Source organism: Thalassophryne amazonica, chromosome 1, assembly GCF_902500255.1.
Source record: "Thalassophryne amazonica chromosome 1, fThaAma1.1, whole genome shotgun sequence".
Classification (NCBI taxonomy): Eukaryota; Metazoa; Chordata; class Actinopteri; order Batrachoidiformes; family Batrachoididae; genus Thalassophryne; species Thalassophryne amazonica.
In genome coordinates, this window is record NC_047103.1 from 21,492,700 (window position 1) to 21,519,520 (window position 26,821).

Sequence of the window (26,821 nt, forward strand, 5' to 3'; positions counted from 1 at the left end):
GTCAGAAGGGATTCCTGTGGTCAGACACAGAACCCTGAAGAAGGGACAATTAGAAAATGGAACTAAATAACTGTTCTCTGAGCGCTCCAGCATTTCTGAAGCTGCATTGCTAATTGTGTGGTCCTGGCAGCCACTAGGGGTTGTTAAATATAACAGCGTGCATACATGTGGTTACACAGGAGTGAACATCGGGGAGACGCTGGACAAACGCTATGACGTTTACGGCTACACGGGCCAGGGTGTGTTCAGCAATGTGATTCGAGCCAGGGACACTGCCAGGGCTGGCCAAGAGGTGGCAGTAAAGATCATCCGAAACAACGAGCTGATGTGAGTCCTGCAGCTGAAACGCTTTAAAATCATTTTCATTATAAAGCAGCTGCTGCCGTTCATATAACATGTTCATGTGTGTGTGTATGTTTGTTTTCCTGAACAGGCAGAAGACGGGTTTGAAAGAGTTGGAATTCCTCAAGAAGCTCAACGATGCCGACCCTGACGACAAGTTCCACTGTCTTCGGCTCTTCAGGCATTTCTACCACAAGCAGCATCTCTGCTTGGTGTTTGAGCCGCTCAGGTACAGATCACAGCCGGGCCACTCTTCTTCTCCTGAGGTGTTTTTATTTGTATGTTTTCTTTTCCCCCATCTGACTCTCTCCTCCTCTGCAGTATGAATTTGCGAGAGGTGCTGAAGAAATATGGTAAAGACGTGGGGCTGCACATCAAGGCTGTGCGCTCCTACAGTCAGCAGCTCTTCTTGGCCCTCAAGCTGCTGAAGAGATGCAACATCCTCCACGCCGACATCAAGCCGGACAACATCCTGGTACCCTTTAAACGCTTGCGCTCAGAACCGCCGTGCATTATCGAACCGTGTGTGCTGTTTTTATAGGAATGTAACAAGTCATTCCACTCACGATTCTGAGTTTGCAATTTGATTTTCTCAGTCCCCCCCCCCAATCCTTTCACAGAGCTGCAAACAAATTATGACTGAAAAATTTTTGTATAAACTGTGCAAAGTAACACATGCCCTCCTCTTAAAGGTGCATGTGAAAATATTTTATCTTAAATAACAAAAATAGAAATCGGGTTTTTGAAACAAATTCTGTATCAGAATAACGACTGTATGTTCTGGAGTCACACCTGTCAAAAAATGCCTTTTGAACAGAGAAACAAAGCACCATATGAGTTGCATCTTTTTTCTGTTTTATCAGCTCTTTGAGTCTTTCTGCATTAATGTGCACTTCTTTTTCTTCTTATTGGCATTTATTCCTTATTATTGGAATTTTGTTTAATGGTGTGATTCCTGGGAACACTATAAAAATAGGTATTGTGATTGTCATTATTATTAATGAACACAATATTTTTTGGTGTATAAGTTACACTGGCGTATAAGTCACAGGACTTCCCTAACAAAAAAAACAATTTATACCCCGGAAAATATGGCAAATAAAAATACTGCTATCTCACAGACTTCAGAAATAATAATGAATGACGAATTGTTTCTATAAAATGTTATAGAAATATAAACACTATATTTGATTTTCTCATCACCATTTGTTCAGAAGGATCACATGATTAAAAATGTGCACTCTGATTAGCTGTCGGTTCGGGCAGCTCCAGGTAGGTGAAAGTAGAGCGTTTTATCATTTTACAAGTTTGGATAACATCTTGGAATTTCACATTAGTAATGCTCTGTTATAGTCTGCGTCATTCAGCCGCATAATGCTGGAGTTCAACGCGTCATTCTGTGAAAGCAAAGCTTTAAAGCTGCTCTCGGCATAACGTGAACGTCTCTGGTGTACCGAGGTGACGTCTGTTAGGTTGATTATTTGAGTGACTCTGCCTTACAAATAATCAGCTTAAAGCTAACTTCATCTTGGTCTCTGGTGTGAGTGAAACAGCGTTGCAAAACTTTTTTTTCATCTGAATTGATTTGAATCATCACACATTTATATCAACTTTTAACCAGTTTGCGATGCCATGTTCCATTATGTCTTTACCTTGTATTAGGTGAACGAGTCAAAAACCATTTTGAAGCTGTGCGACTTCGGCTCTGCGTCTCATGTCGCCGATAATGACATCACACCGTACCTGGTCAGCAGATTCTACAGAGCGCCAGAAATCAGTGAGTTCTGTATTTTTTGTTCTTTCTTTATTTTACAAATCAGTCCTCTTCTGTCAGCACCACTCAAACTGGATGTTGTTGTTTCAGTCATCGGAAAGCCGTATGACTACGGGATTGACATGTGGTCTGTGGGCTGCACTTTATACGAGCTGTACACCGGCAAGATCTTGTTTCCTGGCTCATCCAACAATCACATGATCAAGTTGGCCATGGACCTCAAGGGCAAGATGCCAAACAAGGTAGAGTTACATCATGGAGTTCCAGCTTCGTCAGGCATTGTTTCCCGCCTAGAAACGTGAGAAGTGTTGCTGTTGGCGTGATGCAACATTCTGGTTTTCTTTCCTTAGATGATCCGTAAAGGCTTGTTCAAAGACCAGCACTTCGATCAGAACTTGAACTTCCTGTACATTGAAGTGGACAAAGTGACAGAAAGGGTATGATGTTTGTTCTCGTGCTCCCTGAGCTTTGGGCTGGTTCTCGGGTGTTGACCTGATCTTTAATGCTGATGTTTACATTGTCCCGTTAGGAGAAGGTGACTGTGATGAGCACCATCAACCCCACCAAAGACCTGCTGGCAGACATGATCGGGGGCCAGCGCCTGCCTGAGGACCAGAGGAAGAAGGTGATGCAGCTTAAGGACCTGCTGGATGGAACCCTGATGCTGGACCCGGCCAAACGTGTCAGCATCAACCAGGCTCTGCAGCACCCCTTTATCCAGGAAAAGATCTGATGCCCCCAGAGAGCCAACCTCAGACTTCTTCTGGGAATATTGTGGATCTTTGATCCGTATTTTGTTTATGAATTCATAATTGTCATATTTGTACATAGACCATTCAACTAGTTGTCTTTGATTTCTGCCATTATCATTGTAAACTTCCCCTCACACCCTGCCAGTGCTGATATGGACGTTTTTTTTGTTTGTTTTTTCTATTTAACATTGAAGTGACAGATGTTTAAGAGAAAAATATAATTCCTGTAAATACTGAACGTCTCAGACATCAAGTCTCCAGCAAAGGGCAGGTCAGCTTTGTCATAGCTGCAAATACCTAAATGTCATTTATTTTTAAACTACCTGGCGTGTTGTGGGGCGATGCATGCTTTGTGTGTGCTCCAGACGCCTGGTGCAGGCCCGTGTAAATGCTCCGTACGTGCATCAGTGTTCCACAGTGTGCAGTGTCCAGCTCAACAAAGTGCCGCGGCTGCAGAGTCGACACATTTCTACAGAGGCAACATTTAATTTCAGCAAAACCAGAAGTCTGTCCACCCAGCTGGAAAAATGGTTACCTGTCTCGGCTGGGGAAGTAAATGTGAGGCGTCTTTGTAAAGTGCTTTGAGCATCTTCAAGATGAGGAAGCGCAATAGAAATGCAGTCCATCTTTGTACAGAATTTTTATTTTTTAATAGCGGTTTCTTTTGGTTTCTCCTTCTTTGCTTTGGGGTTGCCACAGCAGATTCCATATGGATCCACGTGCTGCTTTGGTCCGTTTAGCATTGGGTGCCCTTCCTGATGCAATTCCAGATGTAAACAGAATGGGGCACAAGCAGTCTTTAAACTGGGACATTTTCTGTTTTGGAAGCAAGTGCACAATCAGCTTGCACCACAGAAACGTTTTAGAAGATGATCCTATTTAATTTAAAAATCAAATTAATCTCTCAGAACATAAAGTAGAAGTATATCCCCCCCCATAAAATGCACACTCGAGAAGCTGAAGTGTCTAGGCTTTTTGCAGGCACGGGACTCCTTGAACAGTAATTTTACTGATTCCTTTCAGTGGGGTAGTTTGTCTGTGTCGTTGCAACACTCTGGGTTAACCCGTGGCTCTTCAGGCTCTCAGGTTCAAGTGCCTCCCGTCTGAGCTAGTTAACGATGGTCACTGCTGTCACACTCTCCTCCCGCTGTTGTATATATCAGTAATCGTCTTTTCATGTATGTTTTTGTTCTTCTCAATAAGTGGTTTAAAAAAAAGTGATTTCGGTATAGAGTAGCTGTGGACACACTGCTGAAAGAAAGGCAACTTTTAGTAATAAAATGTTTCATATTGTACATGAAAACCTTTGTGAAGTTTTCTAACAGCGAGGTCTGTTTCATTTTCAGTGATGTAAAAAGCAGAATGAGGACAAAACTTTGAGCAATGTAGAATATCTGCTGCCGCGAGCTAAAAACAATCATGAAATATGACAATGTATCAAAACAGTCACATGATCACAAATCTATCAGAAATAGTCTGGCTCCATGACTGCCACTGACAGTCATGACCACTAGAGGGAACATGTCACATTTGTGTTCTATTAGATTTGCTGCACAAAATTTTCAGTTAACTGGGTGTGAATTAAACTGCGAAACACTGCATATTTACATTTTATTGATTTATAATCCACTGTGCTTTTGAGAAATGGCATCTGTGCCTTTGCATATAAAGTGCCGCCTTTAAATATGAGTTTGTATATTGTGGTATGTTTGCACATACCTGAACAGTCCAGCTGATGGCAGCACTGCACTCTGACCTGTGATATTTTCAGGTTAGCTCATATCCAGTCACAGTCTCGCCTGTGTCTGGATGAAAAATCTCGCTTTCAGAATTTGGTTATTCCCTTCAATACATGAAAGTTAAACTACACCTGCTCCTAATTTCAAGCATGCACCAAAAATCCAGCAGGTGGCACTGTTCATCAGTTCATCACTGTTCATTTTTCCCCTACAACTACCCAGACCTACAGTACACTGAAGCTTTGAGGCCTCTTGCAGGAGTTAGAGACTGGTGACATGCATGCCTTTTCAATTTTAACCATCAGAGGGCATTGTACGTACTCGTATACATACAATGAAACTTGTCCTCTGCTTTTAACCCATCCTAATTAGATACAATCCAACCACCAGGAGCAGTGAGCAGCCACAGCCCGGCACCCGAGGACCAAGGAGCAGACCCTAAATAAGCATACATGGGGAAAACATGCAAACCACACAGAAAGGGCGAGAAGCAATCCCAAGACCTTTTTGCTGTGAGGCATCAGTGCTAACCACTCAGCCCCTGTGCCGCCCAGAAAAGAATGGAATGTCTTTAGTTTTGCAGATATACATTTATACAAGTTGATAAACAATGAAGCGGGAAATGCTTTATTTTCATGAACAAAAGGAGGACAGTGAGACTCAGGCGACAGGCTTTGATCTGTATTGAATACACATTGGTCATTTGTATATGACCGAGAACAGGTGGGAGCTTGCCACCCACAGTTCGTGAGGGACATGAACCAATGTCACAGTTGCGTGAAAAAAGCTAAGAATTCAAAGTGGTTTTTTTTTGTTTGTTTTAGAAGTGTATACTTAGTGGTGAGGTTTTGCTTTATCAATTCCCAAAATAAATTTTCTCCAACATCGCCTTGCTTGTGTGACAACAGCTGTTGTGATAATGACGTAGGAACACTCAGCCAATCAGTGCCTGTTGGTCAGATTTAGACGAAGATGGTGCCTCCATTGATTCAGCATCAGCAAAGGTGCTTGGATCCAGACCATACAGTCTCTGATCCAGACCCTTTTTGCAGTGGGTGGAGTTAAAAAGAGGTGGGGCTGACCTCTGGAGACAAGCAACAAGGTCAGCTACACCTGCTCTTAATTTCTATTAACCAGCTTGCATCCATCAATCACCGGTGATGGTCTAGTGGTTAAGGTGTTGGGCTTGAGTCCAGAAGATCATGGGTTCAAATCCCTGCCTGACTGGAAAATCACTAAGGGCCCTTGGGCAAGGTCTTTAATCCCCTATTGCTCCCGGTGTATAGTGAGCACCTTGTATGGCAGCACCCTGACATCGGGGTGAATGTGAGGTATAATTGTAAAGCGCTTTGAGTGTCTGATGCAGATGGAAAAGCGCTTTATAAATGCAGTCCATTTATCCAGCAGGTGGCAGACAACTTTATGGTCAACTACATAAGGAAAACAAACTTTATTTAGTTAAGTTTATTAGTCTCAAGGTGATAGTATTTAAGGACATCTGATGTCAAATTTGTGCCAAATCCCAATGCAACGGGTCTGCACCAGATCTACTGTCGACCCACCACCCACACAGAATATTAATATTTTCTGAAAACCAGACAAATAAAAGAGACTTAAAATATAATTTCTGTTTTTATTAAAACAATACAAACATTTGCAATCAGTTATAAAAGAGCAAAGCGGCTCTTCTGGCGGAGGAGCGGTGCTGTGCACGTGACACTGTGATCGGAGCCAGATCCGTCTGGGAATCCCTGCTTTCAGTTCTTTTTTGGCCCCAGGATCATCCTCATTTTCCTCTCCTAAATCTACACAAAGAGTACTGTATTTACACATTATATATAAAACGACAATAAATGTGGCGAAAAAAATTAGAATGCATTTTTCAAATCTTTTTTCTAATATTCAGATTTTTCTTATATAAATTTTTCTATCCTTTCTGGGTCTCATGAGACACTTTACATGGTATTTTCTTTATCATTCAAAATGTAAGATTGGCAGTGATCTCCTCGGATACGAATAAGGCACAATTTCCTTCTTTCAAAGGAAACGATTTCTTCTTCTTTGAGAACAAAGCATCAATACATGGATACAAAAAAAAAAAAACAACAAAAGTACCAAACAATTTGTACCTCATTGTTTTGACTTGATGTGCACAGTCACGTGAGACTGAGAGTCAAAAAAAAAAAAAAAGTATGAACACTGTCCACACAGTCACTGAAATACTTCTTGGTGTTCTGAAGGTAAGAGCTTTGGAGATAAAACAAATAAAAACTTGTTTATCATGAGAGGGGAGTTTGTGTGTTACGAACCACTGTGGGTCCGTAAGACGTTAAAAATGTAAATCTGTGTAAGCACCAAACAGGAACTCTTATGTCCATTTTCACAGCTCTGAACAAGCGTGCAATCAAACATAAAAAAAAAAAAAATTAAAAATCATATTACCACAAACAGAATATCAAAACAGTTATATACATTTTGAGTACCTTAACACACTAAATCAAGATATTTAGATATCAAGTACACATCTACCGACGGTGCCTGCGAATACTTGTATGTATTGTCCCTTTTTTCTGGAAATTGTTTTTTTTTGTTTTGTTTTGTTTTTTTTTTTTTTAGAATTTATTATTTTTTTGGGACCGTACCACAATATTCATTACAAAAACACCACTTGGTAAAACTTGGTAGAAGCACTGAAACTTTACAGATTCACAAAAATAACATAAAAAACACAACAAATGTTAATCTGCTACTTAATAAAACCTATGACATATAAAGATATCATCAGGGCCTCTTAAAATTCCTGACCCCCGTCAAACCTGGCACGAGAACGACCTTAGCGGCGTTGTACTTGTGCGATCGTAATCGATGACACAAGGGCTACTAGTCTATGTACTTTTAAAGACAGTGTTTATGTTTAATATGGAATACATGCATTTTATTTATTTTTTTTACCAACAGTGTGTACAGCAAAACCAGTGACGCACAAATACTATAAAAAAAAAATCAGTCATACAAAAAGAAGGGTTTACCAAAAAAAAAAAAATTGCCTTAATTCCACAAATGGAATATAACTATTTATCTGTACATAACTGATACATCCCACTTTTTGTGTGGGATGTAAAATGACATGTCCACTTTTCTGTAATCTTAGTCATATGAAAATATTGTTCATAATCAAGACTCTGAGTGCTTGACTCAACTTTGACAACTGCATTGTTCCACATGAAGCCAAAATATTAGCTTTTCCAAACATGATATATATATACATATACAATATACATGAATTATTACGGTCCATAAAGGGACTATTGCTGTGCGTGACATCTGCGCTAAACAAACTGACTGGAACTATCTTTGAAGATCGTTGCAGGGTTGTTATAAGCCAATATATTAGAAAACAAGAGCACCACAGAGCAGGGGCATTTCTACCCGCAAGTATAATAGTTGAAGGTGGTATTACCAATAAACAGGCTGACAAGCAAAGGAAATTACAAAATGTGCCGGCCACATCCAGTTTGAACTTTGACCACTGTAACCCTGAAAAGTAGAAGAACAGGTAAGTGCTATATCGGCCCTGTGGGTCCGTTAGTGCCTGTGCTTATCTCCGTGAAGGAGAACAAGTGTGTATGACTCCCCCTGGATGGGCACCAGTCCATCACAAGTTACTTCTCCAGCTAATGCTGGTACCATTTATAGCAGGGTGGACTGGGACAAGGCAGATGAATTGGCTTTGCCCAATGACATAGACATGTAGCAGGACCAGGAACCAGACCCAGGTCTAAGTATTGGTAGTCAAACTCCTTTTCCCACTGATCTTCCTGAATTACCCTGAAAAGAAGGCCAAGTTGAAAAACCATCTTTAATGACTTTCCAGCCAATGTAGTAGGAGGAATCACAGTTTCTCATATGAGGAACTTTGAGCTTTGCAACATGATGTAGCCATTGCGGGAAACTATGATAGAAATTTGGTGAAGATCCGGTCAATTGTGCACGAGTAATCATTTCTGCTTTCACTTAGCGGCTAGTGCCTACTAGTGGCTCAGAAGTCAATTGGCTTCTGTGAAGGCACCATGTCACCTGGATGTGATGGCGGTAAGACACCCAGTAAGTCAAGTTTTTCATGCAGTGAAGATAACATTTACAGGTGGACAGTCAGACAGATATCACTGTGGCATCATGTGCTCTGCTCACAATTCATGAAGTAGGTTGGATATGTTCAGTTTGTTGGCTTTTTAGAGGGTATTGTGTATTTTTAACCCCCGGGATTGTTGCTCCTTTCACTCTGATGAACTACTACCAAATCTAATTTTTCAAAAAGGATTTCTAGCAAACAAAGCACTCATTAAAGCTGAGAAAAGCACTCAAAGGGTTGATTGCTAACAATTTTTAATATGGCTCAGGCTGTAATAACGTGAACATATCCTGCCAGCAACTGCCAGCTCAAGAACACACTGAAAGAGGCGGTCCTTCATAATTATTAGTGTAAAACAGCGCCCCCCTCCAAATCCACATTTCTAGCCCCATGACTTTGGATTCGTTTTGAAACAGTGAGTTGTTCAAAACCAAATCAACACCGCGTGTCTCAGTTTGAAGATCTAAGGGTGCTGTTCTGAGCTTGCACAACTATGAAGGAAATTCTCTTTTAAGTATATAATTTTCATAGTTTCTGCTTCACATACACCAGTTTTATCTCTTCCTTGGTTTTTCCCTAATGGAGGAGAAGGCAGAGAGAAAGAGCATCTACTACTGCATGATAGCCAAGAACTTACTCTCCTCAGCAAGTGTGGTGAGGAGGGAACTCATGTCTCCAATGGCCATGTTGGTGAAGCCAGGGGTCACATTGTGGAAGATGTTCGATGTTCGTGGGGTGGTTAATCGTGACGAGGTCCTGGACAGACCTGGAAACACAGATGGACTCAACACACCTGAGACCAGGCTTCCCTGGTCATAGCCATCCTCCAGTATGGCATCAAAGTCCAAACTTGCACCCTCGACTAATACATCAGCTACATTGCTGTCCACTGTGCTGGTCACCTGGTCAGCACCAGGGGAGAGAAGAGTGGCTGGGTCCTCACTGCCACCGGCATCACCTTGTTCCACAGACTCAGCCATGGAGTCCAGAAAGCACTGGTTCTCCAGGACAGGGAATGAGGAGGTCTTGGGGTCTGCTGGCTCAAGGGCTAAGTGGCCATTAAAGCTATTCTCTAAATATCCATCATCTTGGATTTCCAGTTTCAATCCAGATGTTTTAGGTGTCAGAGAACACTGCTTCACACTCCTGTGCAGATGTTGCTGCTGATTCATGCCAGCCTGAATTTCACTGGAATTAGCTGAATTGAGGTACTGCTGGGTCCTTGCAAAAGTCCTACAACTGTTGACTGGTGGGTGAGGGGCATGAATCTGGTGATTGTGATGAATACCAGGTCCCTGGGAGAAGTTGGGGATGCTGCCCATAGAGGTACGGTTTAGGTTAAGGTTGCTTCCAACCTGGCAAGAGGTTCTACTGTTGTAGTTTTCTTGGGAGTGGCTCTGTTTTTGAGGACTGGTTGAGGTTGGAATTTTGAGGCTCTGTAGAAAAGGCCCATCATTGATTTGTGTGAAGTGAGCCCTGCTCATGGTGTTTGTAGAGGTCTGACTACTCCCTCTTATCGCCATACAGGAGTTGGTGGATGTCTCTAGTTTCACTTCAGGGTTGACACTGCAAGCACTCTGAGTCTGATTAGTCTGGGCACAACTGTTCTGGAAGTCATTGGGCATTTGCTGCTGAACCACCATATTTGCAAACCTGCCAAAAGGTGCAGAAATGGGTGCATGCTGAGTGCTCAACCACCTGCCACACTGAGCCTGATGATTCTGCTCCCTCTGAGGGGACCTGTCAGCACTCCCAGAGCTCACCTCATTCCATTGGATAGGAAGCTTACTGCGGCTCTTCCTTTCTACTATTTGTTGGTGTTGTTGCAGATTTTGAGACCCACTGAAGGGCATGTTTGGCACTGGATTCTGGATCTGCTCAGTGTCTTCCACAAATGGTTGGGAGATGTCCCTTTGGATAGAAGTTATTTGGTCCTCGATGTGCATGAAGGAGCCACCATCTGACTGCATGTGGGAGTGAAGATACTGTACTAGGTCATCAGGCAGCATGTTCTCATCTCCAAGCAACTCTTCCATGGCCAAGGTTTCTAAGGCTGAGTGTTCTGTGATGCTTGGGGCATAAGGTGAGTGTTGCAGGCCTCTCTGCAGGTTGCCATCTGAGCGAGTGTAGTTCTGTATGCTAAAGCTGTGGGTGTCAGGTGTGGGGTGATGAATACTAGATAGAGCCGGAAGAGGGTGAAGATTGTTAAGGCTGTTGAAGCGTTGGACTGGGGACAGACTGTAAGTATCAGGAGCTTGAGTTCGCACTGGGTCACTGGCCCTCCGATTCCCATTTAGTGGTCCTTCACCAGGATAGAGGACCCTCCTCCGGTAGCCTGCCTGTCCAATATGCCCATTGGTGCTATCATTGCATTGCTGTGGCTTGAGTAATGGGGGCAATATGCTATTGCCACCACCCTCATCCATCATGGCCATGCGAGTCTTCAAGCTCATGCGCTCCATGTTTGGTAGAGGCGTGGGAGGTGGGCCACCAGTTGCAGCTGCATACTTGGCTTTCAAGTGGTACCTTTGTGCTGGGGTTAAATTGAGCACTCCTCGTGACCCCCCTACTCCTCCTATGCCTCCACAGCCACCAGCTGAAAGCGCCCACCCACCCCCTCCTCCTACCCCGCCTCCACACTGGCTAGCTTCACTGGAGCGGCGGGATGCATCCGTGGAGATTGGGTCGTAAGAGTCTGTGGAGCTCAGGTTGTGGAGGCGATACCGATGGGCGGCCACTGTCGGGCCATCACCCTGGGATGCCTGGCTGGAACGTCGGCTGGAGAAGCAGGGGGAGATCCCTGAGGAGCGCCGACTGCTGCTCAGGTAAGCAGAGCTGGTTGCACTACTGGTGCTGTCGCGTCGGTCACGGAGCAGATTTAGCACTGTTAGGTCCGTGTTGCTCAGCTCAACTTGAGCAGGTGGCTGAGGAGCAGACGTCCCCCACGGCCTGCCCAAACAGGATCCTGAGGAGAGACACAGACAGAGTAGACACATGGAGAAAGGCTGCACACTGCAGAGTGTGAAAGCAAGCTGGCAAGAAAACAGACCGGAAAATGGCAAATCGGACAAGTGTGGAGAGATCCCTCAGACAGATGCTACCGCAGACAACTGGCAGCACTGGTCCATGAAACACTGTTATATGCTATTTGGACTGATATGATATACAGTTTGATATGGCTCAATATCATTTTACAGCAGATCGCAGAAATTTAGGCATTTGTTTTGCCTTAATGTGTTGGCCATACACGGAAGATGGAATTGTGGATGTATTTATCCAGTTGTGATGTGGACACAGATTGGTGTGTAGAGGTTTTTGCTGTAAAATCCTCAAGCAACTGCTTGAGGATTGAACTGAATTGAAATTGAAATTAAAGCAAGTGCTCCGTAGTTTTGTTTTTTTTTCCTGCAACTTTGGGAAAACCTTTAACAACAAGTTGGACGGTCCTAGATAGAGCACAATAGCTATAGACCATTGAGGGGCTGTTGAGGGGAGTAAAAAACTTTACAATAGCAATCAATTTATCTCCTGATGTATATATACATAAACAAACAGCAATGAATCCTAAAGTTTCATGATTAAACCCTGATGGCAAACTGTTTTACAATATGAACATGAACTTTATAACTACAAATATTACCAACAACCAATCAACGCACATCGGGCTGCCTTTACTTGTATTGGCAGTTGCCATGTTTTATCGCTTAGCATTTACATAAAACAGAGTTCTCGTGTATTTTGGCTCTGCATAGGTGGCGGCACCGTGAGTTCTTGTCTCTTGTCACTGTAAAATGCCTACTCAGATTGAAAATGAATGGCAGCCCATCACTGTCTCTATTTCTTGTGTGGCCAAGGGGTGATGGGGTCCCAGCCATGCCTGACAGCATTGTAAATAATGCCCTAAGTGCCCTCTGCTGGACAGGCTATGTCATGACACAATTTCCAGCAGCCAATGTGTTTTCTGCATCGTTTATTCAGTGAAATAAAAGTTTTCATTTCAGCAAAAATAACAGATATGTCGATACCGATATGTCCGAGAAAGGCTCATATCGACCGATATTATTGGCCAACTGATATATTGGTTGGGCTCTAGTCCTGTACATATTGTAGCACAAAATTCAAGGTTTTTTAAAACACATGAGAATTTAGATTTTTGTGTATGGGTTTGTAATGTGGTGCTTTGTCATGTAAGCTTACCCTTCCCCGTGATGTTTGGCAATGTGGATCCTTTAGGGGGCGGTGTAGGGGGCAGGGACCCCAGCCTCGGCAGCACTCCATTCACCTGCTTCAGCCTCTCCATCTTGATGTGCTCCATCCAGCGCAGGGGACGACCAACGCTTCGCCGCGCCTGCATGGTCAGCATGGCCGCTGTTGCCGTCGAGACTGTGGAGTCCATGATAGGGGCTGGCTCACCCTCACACTCCTCCTCCACCTCCTCTTCATTTTCTTCTTTCTCCTCATCCTCCTCCAGTCCCTCCCCTGGTGAGTGTCCAGCTCTCAGAGCAAGCTGGACTCCACCGCTGGGATAGGCGCCGACGCGGGACTGGTCACTGCTGCATGTAGACTGACTGCCAGGGCTTGGCTGAGACGTCTGAGACAGATGTCAGGACATGATACGAGTGACTGCAACGTTTATTACAGGTAATGCAAAAATAAACACAAGTCACGGCAACAATTAAGTCACATGTTGGCGGGTGAAACGCCAGTAACACGACATGACACTCACATGATGTATAACCCCAAATCAGAAGTTGGGATGATATGGAAAATTCACAAAAAAAGCTAAAATAACATGGAGTGTTCCTTACATTTATTTTGACTTTTATTTCATTGCAGACTGTATGAACCCAAGATATGTATTTCCTGTTTTGTGTGGTCAACATAATTTCATTTGTCAATACATCCCTCTCCTCCCCCAAAAAAGGTTAAGTCACGGGCAATTTATTCTAATTATAGGGATTAAATCATAAATTTTACAGTCAGTTTTCTTGAGACGCGTCAGGGGATGGATGGATACATGAACATTTCCAAGTCACTGAATATGTCTTGGACTGAATTTACACCAGTTATTAAGAAATACTAATAGTATGGTACTGTAGGGTAAATCTGTGTCAGGTAGGGAGTTCTAAACAACTGAGTGACCCTGTTGGAAGGAGACTAGTGTGGGAAGCCACCAAGACAGCTCTGCAGCAGCTATAGGCTTCTGTGGTGGTGGCTGGAGAAACTGTACATCATGCAACTTCTGTGGGTTGCATTACCAGTTACACAGCTTCATGATGAAATGGTGAATTGGAGGATTTTCTTGAAGATAACATGCAAAGTTTCATGTGCAGTTTGCCAAAAGAAACAGGGAAAGCCTAGAGCTGATCTGTTTTTCTGTTTCACAGTCCTTCTCCACTCCATCATGATGCTGTAAATGATGATGCAATGAGCAAATGTTGCAACATTCCCAGTTTGTACACTCACATCCTCGGAAGCCTGTAATTCTTTCAAAGCTGCCCTGTGTGTCTTGGTGGCTTACCTCACTAGTCTCCTAGCAGCATGGTCACTTAATTTTTGAGAGCTGCCTAGTTGACACAGATTTACCACACAGTATCACACTGTTTGCATTTCTTAAGGATTAATATAAATGAAGTCCAAGACATATTCAGTGACTTGGAAATGTACATGTATCCATCACCTGATGTTTCAAAACTGTTTGTCAAAGTGATGATTTAATCCTTAGATTTTAGAGAGATTTTATTTGTCATTTTTACAGATAGAGTCATAGAAATTTTTGGACAAAGCTCTTAGAGCCAGTAGTACCAAAGAAATGAGAATCAGAACAAAACAATGAAAAAACAAACTAATAAGAAGCCTTATATTCAGAATATTTAGAATGAAAGAATTTGCTCATGGCAGCATGGTGGGTATATGCAGCAATGGGTGAATATTAACAATGAAATGAGCCGAACACACAAAACGGGAAATATCTTGGGTTTATACCATCTACAATGAAACAAAGTCAAAATAAATGTAAGGAACACTTTTTTTTATTATTACTTTTTGCATGTTTCATATTGTTTCAACATTTTCTGATTTGTGGTTGTAACAAAACTATGACTGGATGCTACAACGTAAGATGTAAATGGAACTGAAGCATTTTTAGACTTTGTGATGTAAAGTATAGGTCCATATATATTTGGACATGGCAGGTGTGTGTTCTTTTTTGAAATATAGCTTCCCGTCACAGTATATTTGAGTGGACTACTAAAAACAAATTAGTAATTTGAGGGTGATTACAGCCAAATTGGCTCAGTGGTGTAAAAACTGCAGCACCTGTGTGTGTTTCCCATTTTTTAAAGGACCAAAAGTAATTGGACAGTTGTCTTGCTGAGCGTTTTGATGTTTCATTGACAATCAAGCAGACAAAAAATTTTAGAGCTTGATTAAAGTGTTACTTCTGGAATTAAATTAAATCAGTGGCTTATCTGAAGGGAGCAGACCAGCGTCAAAAATGGAGAACAGTGAGGGAAACTGTGAAGCCACAATAACTCTGAAAAGTAAGCTTGAGTTTCCCAGATGGCTCTTTAGTGACCGGAGCCAAACTTTCAGCTTCATCTTCCTCTGTGCCAACTGTGGCATTGTCACAAATGAGAGTGAGTGAGGCACTTTTGATTGAGATATAATGCAAAAAGTACACCAAATGGGCTTTTCAATATTAAATTCAAATGACCACAAAATCCACAATCCAGAGCAGATCTAGACAAAACTTAGTCAGGTGATAGTGAGTGCCAGTCTGCATCTCACTTTCAAATATGAGAGTGATTGGAGCATGTTTGATTAAGATATAATGTAAAATATTCATTAAATGGGGTTTTCAATGTTAAATTTAAATGGCCACAAAATCTGCAGTCTGGATCAGATCTGAATCAAACTTTGTCAGGTGATAGTGAGTGGCAGTCTGCACCTCACTTTCAAATATGAGAGTGATTGGAGCAACGTTTTTGATAAAGATATAATGTAAAATATACATTAAATGGGGGTTTCAATGTTAAATTTAAATGGCCACAAAATCTGCAATCTGGATCAGATCTGAATCAAACTTTGTCAGTTGATAGTGAGTGCCAGTCTGCACCTCACTTTCAAATATGAGAGTGATTGGAGCACGTTTGATTAAGATATAATGTAAAATATACATTAAATGGGGGTTTTCAATGTTAAATTTAAATGGCCACAAACTGTAATCTGGATCAGAAAACTTTGTCAACCCGATAAAGGAACATCTACATAAGGCTCTCAAATATGAAAGAAATATGGTCTTTTTTGACAGTTATAAATTTTTGAATATTGGTTCAATGTTAAAAATAGGGATTTTTCCAGTTTTCCATGATTTTTCCTGACTTTGACCTTTGCCCTATGACTTTGAAAATGGAATCAGTTCTTGCATATGAGGATATGAATCTTCAGTAAAAATTTCATAAGAATATATGAAAAAACTGTGGGCTCCAGGCTGTTCACAAACAGACAGGGACGAAAACATAACCTGGTGAAAATATGTTGCAGTGATTGTTCTGCCCAAAGGTCATGCGGCAGTGCTTATAGAAATGTATCACATTTGGTAAACATAATGATGTTGTCTTCGTGGTACAATGGCATGAGAGGAAAAATCTCGTTACAGTACGTCTCTCAAGGATGAGTTCATTGCACAATGAGGACAAAGCTGACTTTTTGTTTGGGCAGACATTGATGGTGCAAAAAAGTCCAAAAGATGAAATGAATGATTTTACAAATGCAATGTGAAGGAACACCTGTCTCACCTGATTACCCACTGTCCTTAGAAAAGGGAGAATTCAAATGGCAAAGCAGTGGATAGAAGAAAAAAAATGTACTTATTAGAAGGCTTCAGATGTAAACGTGTGTGCCCCCATTTCAAGGTTAAAACACACACACAAGCGCGCGCACACACACACACACACACACACTTCAATGTTGGATATTAATAGTGTTACACGGACGTAAATCAGTTAAAAGTATTTAAGACTTAATTTGGCATGACAAAATGTTTGGCGCCATCTTGTGTTGAGCTTTCATACTGCAACCAATCTTTGCCCCTCCCTTTCCAAGTGTACACTCGTATACTGACAAAAAAAAAAAAAAAAGAGATACGACAATGAGCAGAATTACAGGATACTGCATGGGACGCAGTCTGAAAGCTTACTGCTAGTTTTTGTCTAAAAGTCCATCATGTTGCTTTAAAAGGACATTCCAAAGTTATGCAATGGAGCAACCTCAAATCATCACTGGTTTTATTTGGATGTAGAAATGTGCCATTTCAAATTAAAAATAAAGCCAAAGGGTTTAAAAACTAGGACTTGGGGCATTGTTTTGCACTTGAACAATCCCTGAATGCCTCTGTTGGAAATTTTAAAATTGGGAGGAAATTCCATAGAGATGAGAGGAGTTACAAGATGTTAATACAATAGAACTTAATGATATTTAGTGGGAAAAGGTGGCGTTATTATGAAATAGATGTCAATACAGTTAGGGTAAGATATAAAGGGGTGGAGCCAGGACATTTTAAAACTTTTTTTGTAACATTGCAAGAGAGGTCTTATTACTAATGAAGGTTTTCTTATAAAACATAGTGAAAATAATTTGGGGCAGATCTGCATAAATGTGGGAATGTGGCCAATTAATTATGTTTCCTTACATCACTAGAATCCTGAAGTGGATTAGAAGCCATGAAATTTGACTCTTCTAGTTTTAAAGGTAATTCCAGGCAGTAAATATGAAACTTGTTGAGAATAAGTCGTACCATGGGCTTCTCCGTCTTAATGGACTTGACCTGCAGACATTCGTCCTGTTTTGAGGTAGCGTGGTTGTACTCCCTTTGGTCCGTGTAACTGCCCAGCGACAGTTGCCCCGGCGATCGCCCCTGTCCGTTACCGCCAGACTCCCGGGGCTGAGGCGGAGGCCGTGGATAATCTCCGCGTTGTTTCTTGGTGACGTGCGCCTCAGGCCCGTGCACTGTCTTAACATGCTTGCGTAATGAGCTGGGGTCCGTGTAGCGTTTGGTGCAGCCTGGGATTTTACACACATATGGTTTCTGAAAACAAGAGGAGAAAATTGAGAAGTGAGGAATCTGTTCCAGTTTACACCAACTGTAATCAGAGGTAACGGGGTTTGACTGTCTGCAGAGACGTGTGGCATCACCTCATTTGAGTGTGTGCGATTCTGGTGTTTGGCCCTGTCTGAGGCGTTTGAAAAGGCCTTGTTGCAGCCTTCGTGTTCACACACATACGGTTTCTCTCCGGTGTGTGAACGCAGGTGAGTCTTCAGATTTTCCAGGCGGGAGTAGGCCTTGGTACAGCCCTCAAACTGCACAAAAACACACAATACAAACAGACAACTTAGGTCTATAAGTATTTATTTGATCTATCCACTGCAGTACAAGCAGTGGTGGACTTGGTGGCTACCAGACCTCAACCTTGGACAAGAAAGATATGGACAAACAAGCTGCATGTAACTTCAAAAATTATCCGTATGTTGAGAGAGAAGGAAGATGTCTCTGCTTCTGCTATGTTCATACCAAATCCTTTTAATAATCTTTACCTCGCTGGAACACTTTCGTTTTCTTTTGCAGCTAAATTCATACCAAATCCTTTTAGTGGGGTTGTGTGGGCATCATGTTATTTTAGTTTCATAACATAAAACAACAGGTTATTACATTTCACTGACCCCATTCATGCTCTTAATAAAGTTGTATCTAATCTAATCTAATCTAATCTAATCTAATTTAATATCATCTCTACCTCGTTGGAACACTTTCGTTTTCTTTTGCAGCTAAATTCATACCAAATCCTTTTAGTGGGGTTGTGTGGGCATCATGTTATTTTAGTTTCATAACATAAAACAACAGGTTATTACATTTCACTGACCCCATTCATGCTCTTAATAAAGTTGTATCTAATCTAATCTAATCTAATCTAATTTAATATCATCTCTACCTCGTTGGAACACTTTCTTTTTCTTTTGCAGCTAAATTCATACCAAATCCTTTCAGCGGGGTTGTGATGGTATGATTTTACTATTTCACTTTTAGACTGTAAGTGATGTGAGACACTCAGAAGATAAACACGTTTATTGTTTTTGAGTTATCGTGTTAACTAATTTGAGGGGATGAACTCGTTCCTTTATCAATCAATTCACTCATTGCATTTTACAAGATACACACATGGGCTTTGGAAAAGCCTAGAACTATTGCAGTTAAAAGCAAACAATGAACATGAGTTTCAGCTTCAGTTTAGTATAAAAGAAAAATAATTTGACAAATTAGGGTCATAGTTCATCATTTTTATTCTGGTATTCCTATATTTGAGGTTTGGCGGTGGTTTTCATCTCATTGTTAAGCCTCTTGTCTTTACTCTGGTTATGTCTCCTCTTGATTCTTGACTTTGTCACAGTTACTACTACCTCAAAAGGTCTTCTTGATCTGGCCACCTATTGTGATAGAGGCATTTATTCACCTGTTTTCTTAACTTGGAGAACCTCACACACAAACTACTGCAACGCAAAAGCCTTTTATCCGATTCAAATATAAAAATACTGAAATTCTGCACATTCATTATCTGATTTTAATTAATATGGCATGTAAGACAGATAGAAAAAAAAGGGAAAAAAGAAGAAATGTGATCTTCAGTGGGATAACCTAAATTAGATAAAGTAAAGATATTTAAAAGTGCAACAGACTGGTGCACTGTCCAGGGTGTACCCCGCCTCACGCCCTATGACTGCTAGGATTCCCACCCCCCCATCACCCTTAACTGAAGTAAGCAGTTGAAGCTGCATGTGTGTGTCTGTAAAATGATGTTTTTTTTTCAAACAGGAATGCTCTTACTGTGCACTTGTGTGGTTTTTCTCCAGTGTGCCTGCGCATGTGGACCACCAGCATGTACTGGGCCTTGAAGGGCTTCTGCTCTCGAGAGCATTCTTCCCACCGACACACAAACTCCTTCTTCTCCCCATGGATGTGGTCATTGTTGATGTGCTAGAGGAGAAAGAAAAAAGCACGTGATGCAGATGCAGAGCTCATCTGATTTTATCCTCCAAATTATTTCCCCACACTGTGCACCTAAAGAAAATTATGACATATTGTCAATTAATTTCTTTACCACTTGCAAAATCTTGTAACTGTTAGAATGGCTTAAACAGAGAGTCACCCCTTTGAGTCTGGTCTGCTTCAGGTTTCTTCCTCAATATCATCAGAGGGAGTTTTTCCTTACCACTGTCGCCTGTGTGCTTCCTCTAGGGGTTGGTAAGGTTAGACCTTACTTGTCTGAAGTGCCTTGAGGCAGCTTTGCTGTGATTTAGTGTGATATAAATTAAATTAATTTAATTTAATTTACCAATAGCTGTAATTTTTCTTAGAGTCATTTTAGGATTTACACTGTCAATACACTTTTGAATAAAGCCTGAAGTAGCAGGTGAAAATGTTTACAGCTGTGTGTACACTGTCTTGGGTGTTAGCAATTTACACTCTGACATATTGTGGGTGATAGTTGAGGTTCTCCAAATTCTTCACAATAGTCTGTAAATTTTCTTCAATGTCCTCTTCTTCTTCTTCTTCTTCATCTTCTTCGTCTTCTCTAATCAACCAACTAATTTGGGAACATGCCACTAATCTGAATATATTACTGGCCAGCTCATTGGCCCACACACTCAAGCAAACTGGTGGCCATCTTGCCACTCCCAACTTATGCAGACTGCACATAGACTCTTCAAATTATTGTTCATTACTTCCCATTTCCATCATACTCACAGGTGAAATGTTCATCCACAGCCTTTGTTCTGGCAATTTGTGCAGTTTATAGCTGAACATGAAGGTATTTTTTAACAAAATTAGTTGCATGCGCCTCATTAAAGATCAAGAGAAAAGCGCATTCAGCAGCGGAACATCGGAGTGGCAATATGGCGGCCAGTTTGCTTCAAAAATATTGGCCAATGAGCTATCCAGTAATATATAGAGGTCACTGAACATGACCTATTCTGGGTGAATTTCACTATTTTCACCACCAAAGTCGTATTTGCCCACCAGTGTTGCCACAGTTACTTTGAAAAGTTACTTTATTAGTTACTTTTTAGTGACTTTACATAGTTACTTTATACACTTCCTTCATTAGCAGCTTTATGCAGTTACGTTATTAGGAGCTGTCAACATCTTGTAACTAATAAGTAATGTAACTAATAAGGTAACTAGTAATCTAACTTGGTTACTCTTAAGATTGAGTAATCAGCAAAGTAACTAATAGTTACTTTGCTGAGTACTCGATCTTAAAAATAACCAAGTTAGATTACTAGTTACTTTATTAGTTACATTCAGCAGCTGACAAGTTCTCCGCAGCTGCTAATGAAGAAACTGTATGAAGTAACTGTAAAGAATTGTGAGGGCGGACACATGATGGAAACGTCACCATGACATGAGCTCAAAACTCAAAAACACATGAAGATGGCAGAACATCCAAACAGGAGCAGCTGGTCACTAGAGGATGTTAGGAGGCTGACCCCACAAAACAGTGAGAAAAGAAAATACAACATAATTAATAATTAATAAATAAGAAATACATATGGTTTGCTCAGAGTCAGGGAATGCACGTGTCTGTCAGCGTCAGTATGCATTCAGACGTCTTCCAAAACTTCATTTCAGTGTTTTCATTTCATTTTGGTTCTTGAGAGTGAAATCCACCCATCATATGAAAAGCTACTACTTGCTGCATTTCTTCAAGGATGCTGCATTCCTGTGCAAACCATGAATCATGGAAGGATTCCGTGTTTTAAAACTGGTACTTCTTCCATCTAATTTCCTGTATCTCATTTGTCTAAACTTCTCTCTTTGCATTCTGGCTTTTTCCTTTAGCTTTTTCACTCATTGTTCCAAGAAGGGAAAGCGAAAGAAGGGTGTCTAGTCTGTGCAGGATTTTCAAATAAAACCATGCCACTTTGCATGACATTGGGGCCTCGCTCCCCTCTGATAAGTGCTGACAGTTGTGCTGCCGTGGCAACTTCAATTCTGAGGCTCAGGACGAAGGAGAAGCAGGCAGCAGCTGAGGTGAAACGGCAAAAAGTTCAGTCAGGGCATCTGAAAGTCAAGGTCTTTGCAACTGGAGCCAGGCATCACATATTTGAGCACCACTGCCTCCCAAATCTTCTTTTCTTGTTCTCACTAAGTGCTGATCCAAATTCTTCAAGTGGTGGATTTTATGGAGGAATAAAGAGGTAAAAATGGCCAGCAGACTTTGGCTTTCGCCCACTTCAACCAGGGTGAAGTGGAAGGGCAATGGGAGAGTATTGGGATTAGGCCTTTGTACCCTGTAGTGATAAAGTTGACATCCAGCATTTTTGTATGGTTACATGATCTAATGTCTTTAAAACAATCTCCACCCATGGAGTAAGACACAACATCCTGACCTAAAGGAATCATTATTCCATTCCTGGGAGAGCCTTATGCCTTCAGGGTGAATACAGTGGGACGGACTGGAAGAGGATAAACAATGACATGGAACACTCTGAGATGTCTGAGGAAAACAGATTTTCTTTGAGAGTGTATCCAGAGGCAGTTAACCCCCAAGGCATGATGATCGTCCGCCAGAAGCATCTTGGGACCAGAGCATTGCCCTACCCTCTGGTCAGGTCATGAATCCATGCACAATCATGAGTATGTCGTTCACACAGTCCATTGTTCCTAAAAGGATGGTAATCACACCACACCAAGAAAATCCTCAGTGCAATAAGGATTTGGGCTACCAATATGTAGACTTGGGTTTGATTCCTAGTCATGCTACCTGTCTGTGTCCTTGCACTTCATCTGCATTGTTCCAGTTCACCCAGCAATACATGGGTATTGGCTATAGTAGGAGAAGTAACTGTCAAACTGGCATACTGTCCAAGGGAAGTCCTAAACTCTCATCCAATATGGAATCTGGTGATAAGCACCAGCACCAATAGGCCTCAGGGTCTATATCAGACTTTCTTTCCTCATACATTGGAACACCCAGGACATTCTGCTTGTAAATATGCCGAAAAAGGGCATGGGGGCCGTTCTTATTTTGCAAAGTTTTGAAATTTAATTTTAAAAGCATTGAAATTTTGCTATTTTCATGCTATATAACACTATATAGCATGAAAACTGATTCCATCATACAGAAGCAGGATGCGAAAGCAAGGAAAAAAAAATCTTGGAAAAACTTATTATTTTCTACTTTTCACATTGTGTTGGGTCACTAAATTTATTTTCACTTAGGATGGGTGTTGAAGCATCTTTCATCGAAAAAGGGGGTGGGCAGATGAGCAGGGGGCGGGGTGGGGCATTCCAACGTGCACATATGGTACATCCTCTGCCAATTTTTCTCCACCAAAAGGTTTCACTTTCACCCACATCGGTTTGATGGACTGATAGGAAGATTATTAAAAGAATTTTTATTTATTTATTTTTACAAATTTTCACAAAATCTGGGAAAAACAGATTCTACTGAATTTGAATGTTGATCTGGTCAAAGAGCCTGTCAGGGCATTTAAAAAAAAGTTAAAAGAAGCTGTTTCAAAAATCAATAGAGGTTCCTCTACAGTAAATGTGTCGAGCCAGGACATTTTGTTTTTAATTGTGAAAAAGTATGTTTTTCTACATTCAAAACAAAATTCACTCTAAAATATTGGCTCTAGTTTGCTGTAGATACCATGACATTCTGCAGACAGATCCAAATGAAATAGCATTGAAATATTATCAGGCCGGATATTTCTTTGTGCACCACAAAACGTGGCTTTAGGTCTGACATGCTGCAGCAACCAATCAATGTTGTGCAGGTCTGCACAAAATAACAAAAAAAAATTTAAAGTGGACATTTAAATTAATTTCAAGCAAAAAAAAAAAATCAAATTAAATCAAAAGCAAATCCTAAAAATTGAAACTGCAGCTCCTAAACTTTTCCTCATGGAATTTATTTAGCACGTATGAAAACAACATTTTTGAATCCTGGCATTTTCTGATCTTTTGTCAATAATTTTATGAAAACCATCTTTTCAAGTTCAACAGCAGACTGCCAGCGTGCCCACTCTAGTAGGTAGATAAGTAGATCTGCAGAAAATTTTGAAAAAGCATGCCAAATTTGAGATCTCCATTGGCATAGTTCTAAAGTTCAGAAAGATGCCTGAGACTTAACAAAAATCCTTCATTTTACTCGTACATAAATCCCTTTAGGAAAGTATTTGGGGGAAGGAATGTAATTTTTTGGGAGATATTCCTTGTTGCTGAATGAACCATTATACCCTTTTTTTCCACCCTCCAGTGTCCATCAGTCCAGAAGCAGGATATAAGAATGTGAACCATCCGTGCATCCTCACATTAGTTACATTTAATTGCATATAATAACTTCAATAAAATTGATCTGATATTCACCAAATTTAAACCAGACATCCTCAACGAGTGGATCTCAGACAAGTCTGAATTTGAGTGTGATCTGGGATCAAGAGTCTCTAAGGATCCCTCACTTTACTGAACAGAGTAGCTGTGAGGTTTATAATCTCCCACTAGCTGTAAGGCCACAATGGGGAAGCAGAATTGCATTCCAGCCATCCATGTGTGCCTGTGTGCATGCGTGCATTAGTCCCCAGTGCAAATTATCCCAGCGGGCAATTCTCGACGCACAAGTGTGCCTTGTTAACTCGCCAAGGTGGGACATTTTATGGCATTAGTGGTGGTATGGACTCATAATGAGCGCAGTTCTGGTTAGAAATAAAGACGAATCGACACACAGTGTGAGCCAGCGCAGCATCAGTGGGGTTCCACACGCCAGCACCAAGACCAGAATTGACATTAATATACCCGCAAAGGACCTCCATTATTTCCACCTGACATTTTTTAATTCTAAAGTGACAAAACAAGACTAATTCCACAGAAAATAATTGGGGAGTGGGTGACCACAGACGTTACTGAAATATCCCTGAGATTGATCTCAGCTCGATAAGGGCCTCAGAAAACCTGACTCGTCTTCTCTTTTTCTTCCTCTCCGTGAGGGAATCCCTGTGGCAAGCGATCGGTCTGCTCTGAGCGGCGTTCGATATCCCCTGGCTGAGAGCGATGGGAGCGCACCGCGGCGCTGGGTCACGAGGACGTGCACGTTCATACGCACACAGGCGGATGCACACTCACGCCGCGTTTGTACAAATGAAGGAGGCCATTGACGGGTGTGATGCATGAGCCTCTGAGCTGACAGAGAGGGGGACAGACAGCACTGGGAGAGAAACCTAATGGCATGATCTAATGGCAATTCTTATTGAATCAATAATCTCCATGCTGAGCAGACAGGCCCTGTTGGCCAGCTAAATCAACAAACAGGTGCTGATAGCGGCGGCGCGGCAGGTTATTCATCTTCCCCCCTGCCAGCTTATCGGCCAACAACTGTAAAAACACCACCAAGATGGATTCAGGAGGGAGGCGCACGTCAGGGGGCGCCAGGGATATGGACACAGGGGACACTGACGCCGTCTGTGACATATGTATAGTGATGCAAAAAAAAAAAAAAACAAAAACAAATGCAATGGAAAAAATGCCTCAGATTTGAAATTATTTTCACTCCCTTTTCAGATGCACACTATAATATAATGTAATGTTATTTTTTTCTCCCCACTGCTATTTCCCAGCATTTTCTATCCATCTCCATGTCTCCTTATCAAACTCTCTCTGGGACACGGGCCTCATGCATTAGAATGTGTGTGTGCATGAAAAGAGAACCTGTTTACAAGGCAATTTCACTAAGCTGTGGGACCCGCAACACCGTTTAGCTTTATCAAACAGCGCCTAATAAATCATATGCTCTTTTGTGATGTCAGTTGTTGAAGTGCTTTGTGGGTGGGGTGGTGTGGGGGTGCATTAAAAAAAGGCAAATAAGGGAGGGAAGGAGGGAGGAAGGAAGTAAAAGGGGAAAGATTAGAGCGGGTGAGGAAGCAGGGGGCGGGGAGCTAGAATTGGCACATGTAATTCAGCAAAGTCTTTTCATCTTACAGTAAGATTCTCGGCACAGATAAGAGGAGTAATCCTTCTCCTGATCAAAAATATATTTAAAAAAAAAACTGCATTTTACCAATTAAAGGCCCGCGCCGGCAGCCACGGGGGTGGGGGTGGGGGTGGGGGTGGGGGGGTGCCCTCAGTCTACGCCTACGTTTATCTCCTTGTAACACCAGCAGACGCCTCAACAAAAACCAGATCTACATCGAAGAATAACACAGCGCCACCTACTGCATAATCCGAGGCAGAGCAGCAGACTGGCTTGTAGCAGCTGCAATTTACACACAGTGCAGTTAATTGGCAACTTGAATTTAGTATAAGTTGAATTGAATAAGACTTGTTCTTCCAATCTGCTCCTTTTCATTCAAGGGTTTGTAAAGTTTTGTTATTTCTGCTATTCTGTTTTTTCTTTTAAATGAATGAAATAAATATTAAATAAAAAAATAAAAAAATAAAATAATTTAACTGCGAACTTATGTTATTCGGTAAAATCTCTCTAATAAGGGCATTTGTAATATAGTCTTGGTTTATAACTGACTGCACACTATGACATGGCTTTTGTGATGGCTGAATTATTTCATCTTGCGACAGTCATGTGCCACAGCTAGCTATTGGATTGCCGCGGAGCCACGTCACTTCCAGCGAAGTGGCCAATCCGAAGGCGAGAATTCGTACCTCTGCAACTGGCCGCCCGATGAAAACAAGCTCGGGCTGCATTGATTGTCTATTGAAATCAGCTGGTTTTGTTTTATCTCTAACTTGCTTCTAACAACAGCTCTCACTGCCTGGAACACCGAGATTTATACACCAAGCTGACCTGAAATTAACCATTGTACATTAAATTGACTTTATTGATGAGTCTGACCCCCTTGAAAAGTGACCAAATTACATGGGGGAGGTGGTGGTCTAGTGGTTAAAGTGTTGGGCTTGAGACCAGAAGATCCTCGGTTCAAAAATGCCTGACTGGAAAATCACTAAGGGCCCTTGGGCAAGGTCCTTAATCCCCTATTACTCCCGGTATGTAGTGAGTGCCTTGTATGGCAG

At 41.6% G+C, this 26,821-nt stretch overlaps 2 protein-coding genes across 2 annotated transcripts in view; one reads left to right on the forward strand and one right to left on the reverse strand.

Moving 5' to 3' along the window:
- The window catches only part of prpf4bb (pre-mRNA processing factor 4Bb), a 36,513-nt gene extending 32,342 nt beyond the window's left edge, over window positions 1–4,171 (forward strand). Inside the window, exons 10-16 of the mRNA XM_034166886.1 lie at window positions 180–327; window positions 434–571; window positions 664–817; window positions 2,005–2,119; window positions 2,207–2,358; window positions 2,467–2,553; window positions 2,646–4,171. Of these exons, the coding sequence (XP_034022777.1) occupies window positions 180–327; window positions 434–571; window positions 664–817; window positions 2,005–2,119; window positions 2,207–2,358; window positions 2,467–2,553; window positions 2,646–2,849 (998 nt within the window). The 3' untranslated portion in view covers window positions 2,850–4,171. The remainder of the gene's footprint in view (window positions 1–179; window positions 328–433; window positions 572–663; window positions 818–2,004; window positions 2,120–2,206; window positions 2,359–2,466; window positions 2,554–2,645) is intronic.
- A 2,055-nt stretch (window positions 4,172–6,226) lies between these two features.
- The window catches only part of gli3 (GLI family zinc finger 3), a 240,705-nt gene continuing 220,110 nt past the window's right edge, over window positions 6,227–26,821 (reverse strand). The window contains exons 11-15 of the mRNA XM_034166901.1: window positions 19,619–19,768; window positions 17,935–18,099; window positions 17,537–17,827; window positions 12,937–13,330; window positions 6,227–11,704 (exon numbers count right to left, since the gene is read on the reverse strand). Of these exons, the coding sequence (XP_034022792.1) occupies window positions 9,351–11,704; window positions 12,937–13,330; window positions 17,537–17,827; window positions 17,935–18,099; window positions 19,619–19,768 (3,354 nt within the window). The 3' untranslated portion in view covers window positions 6,227–9,350. The remainder of the gene's footprint in view (window positions 11,705–12,936; window positions 13,331–17,536; window positions 17,828–17,934; window positions 18,100–19,618; window positions 19,769–26,821) is intronic.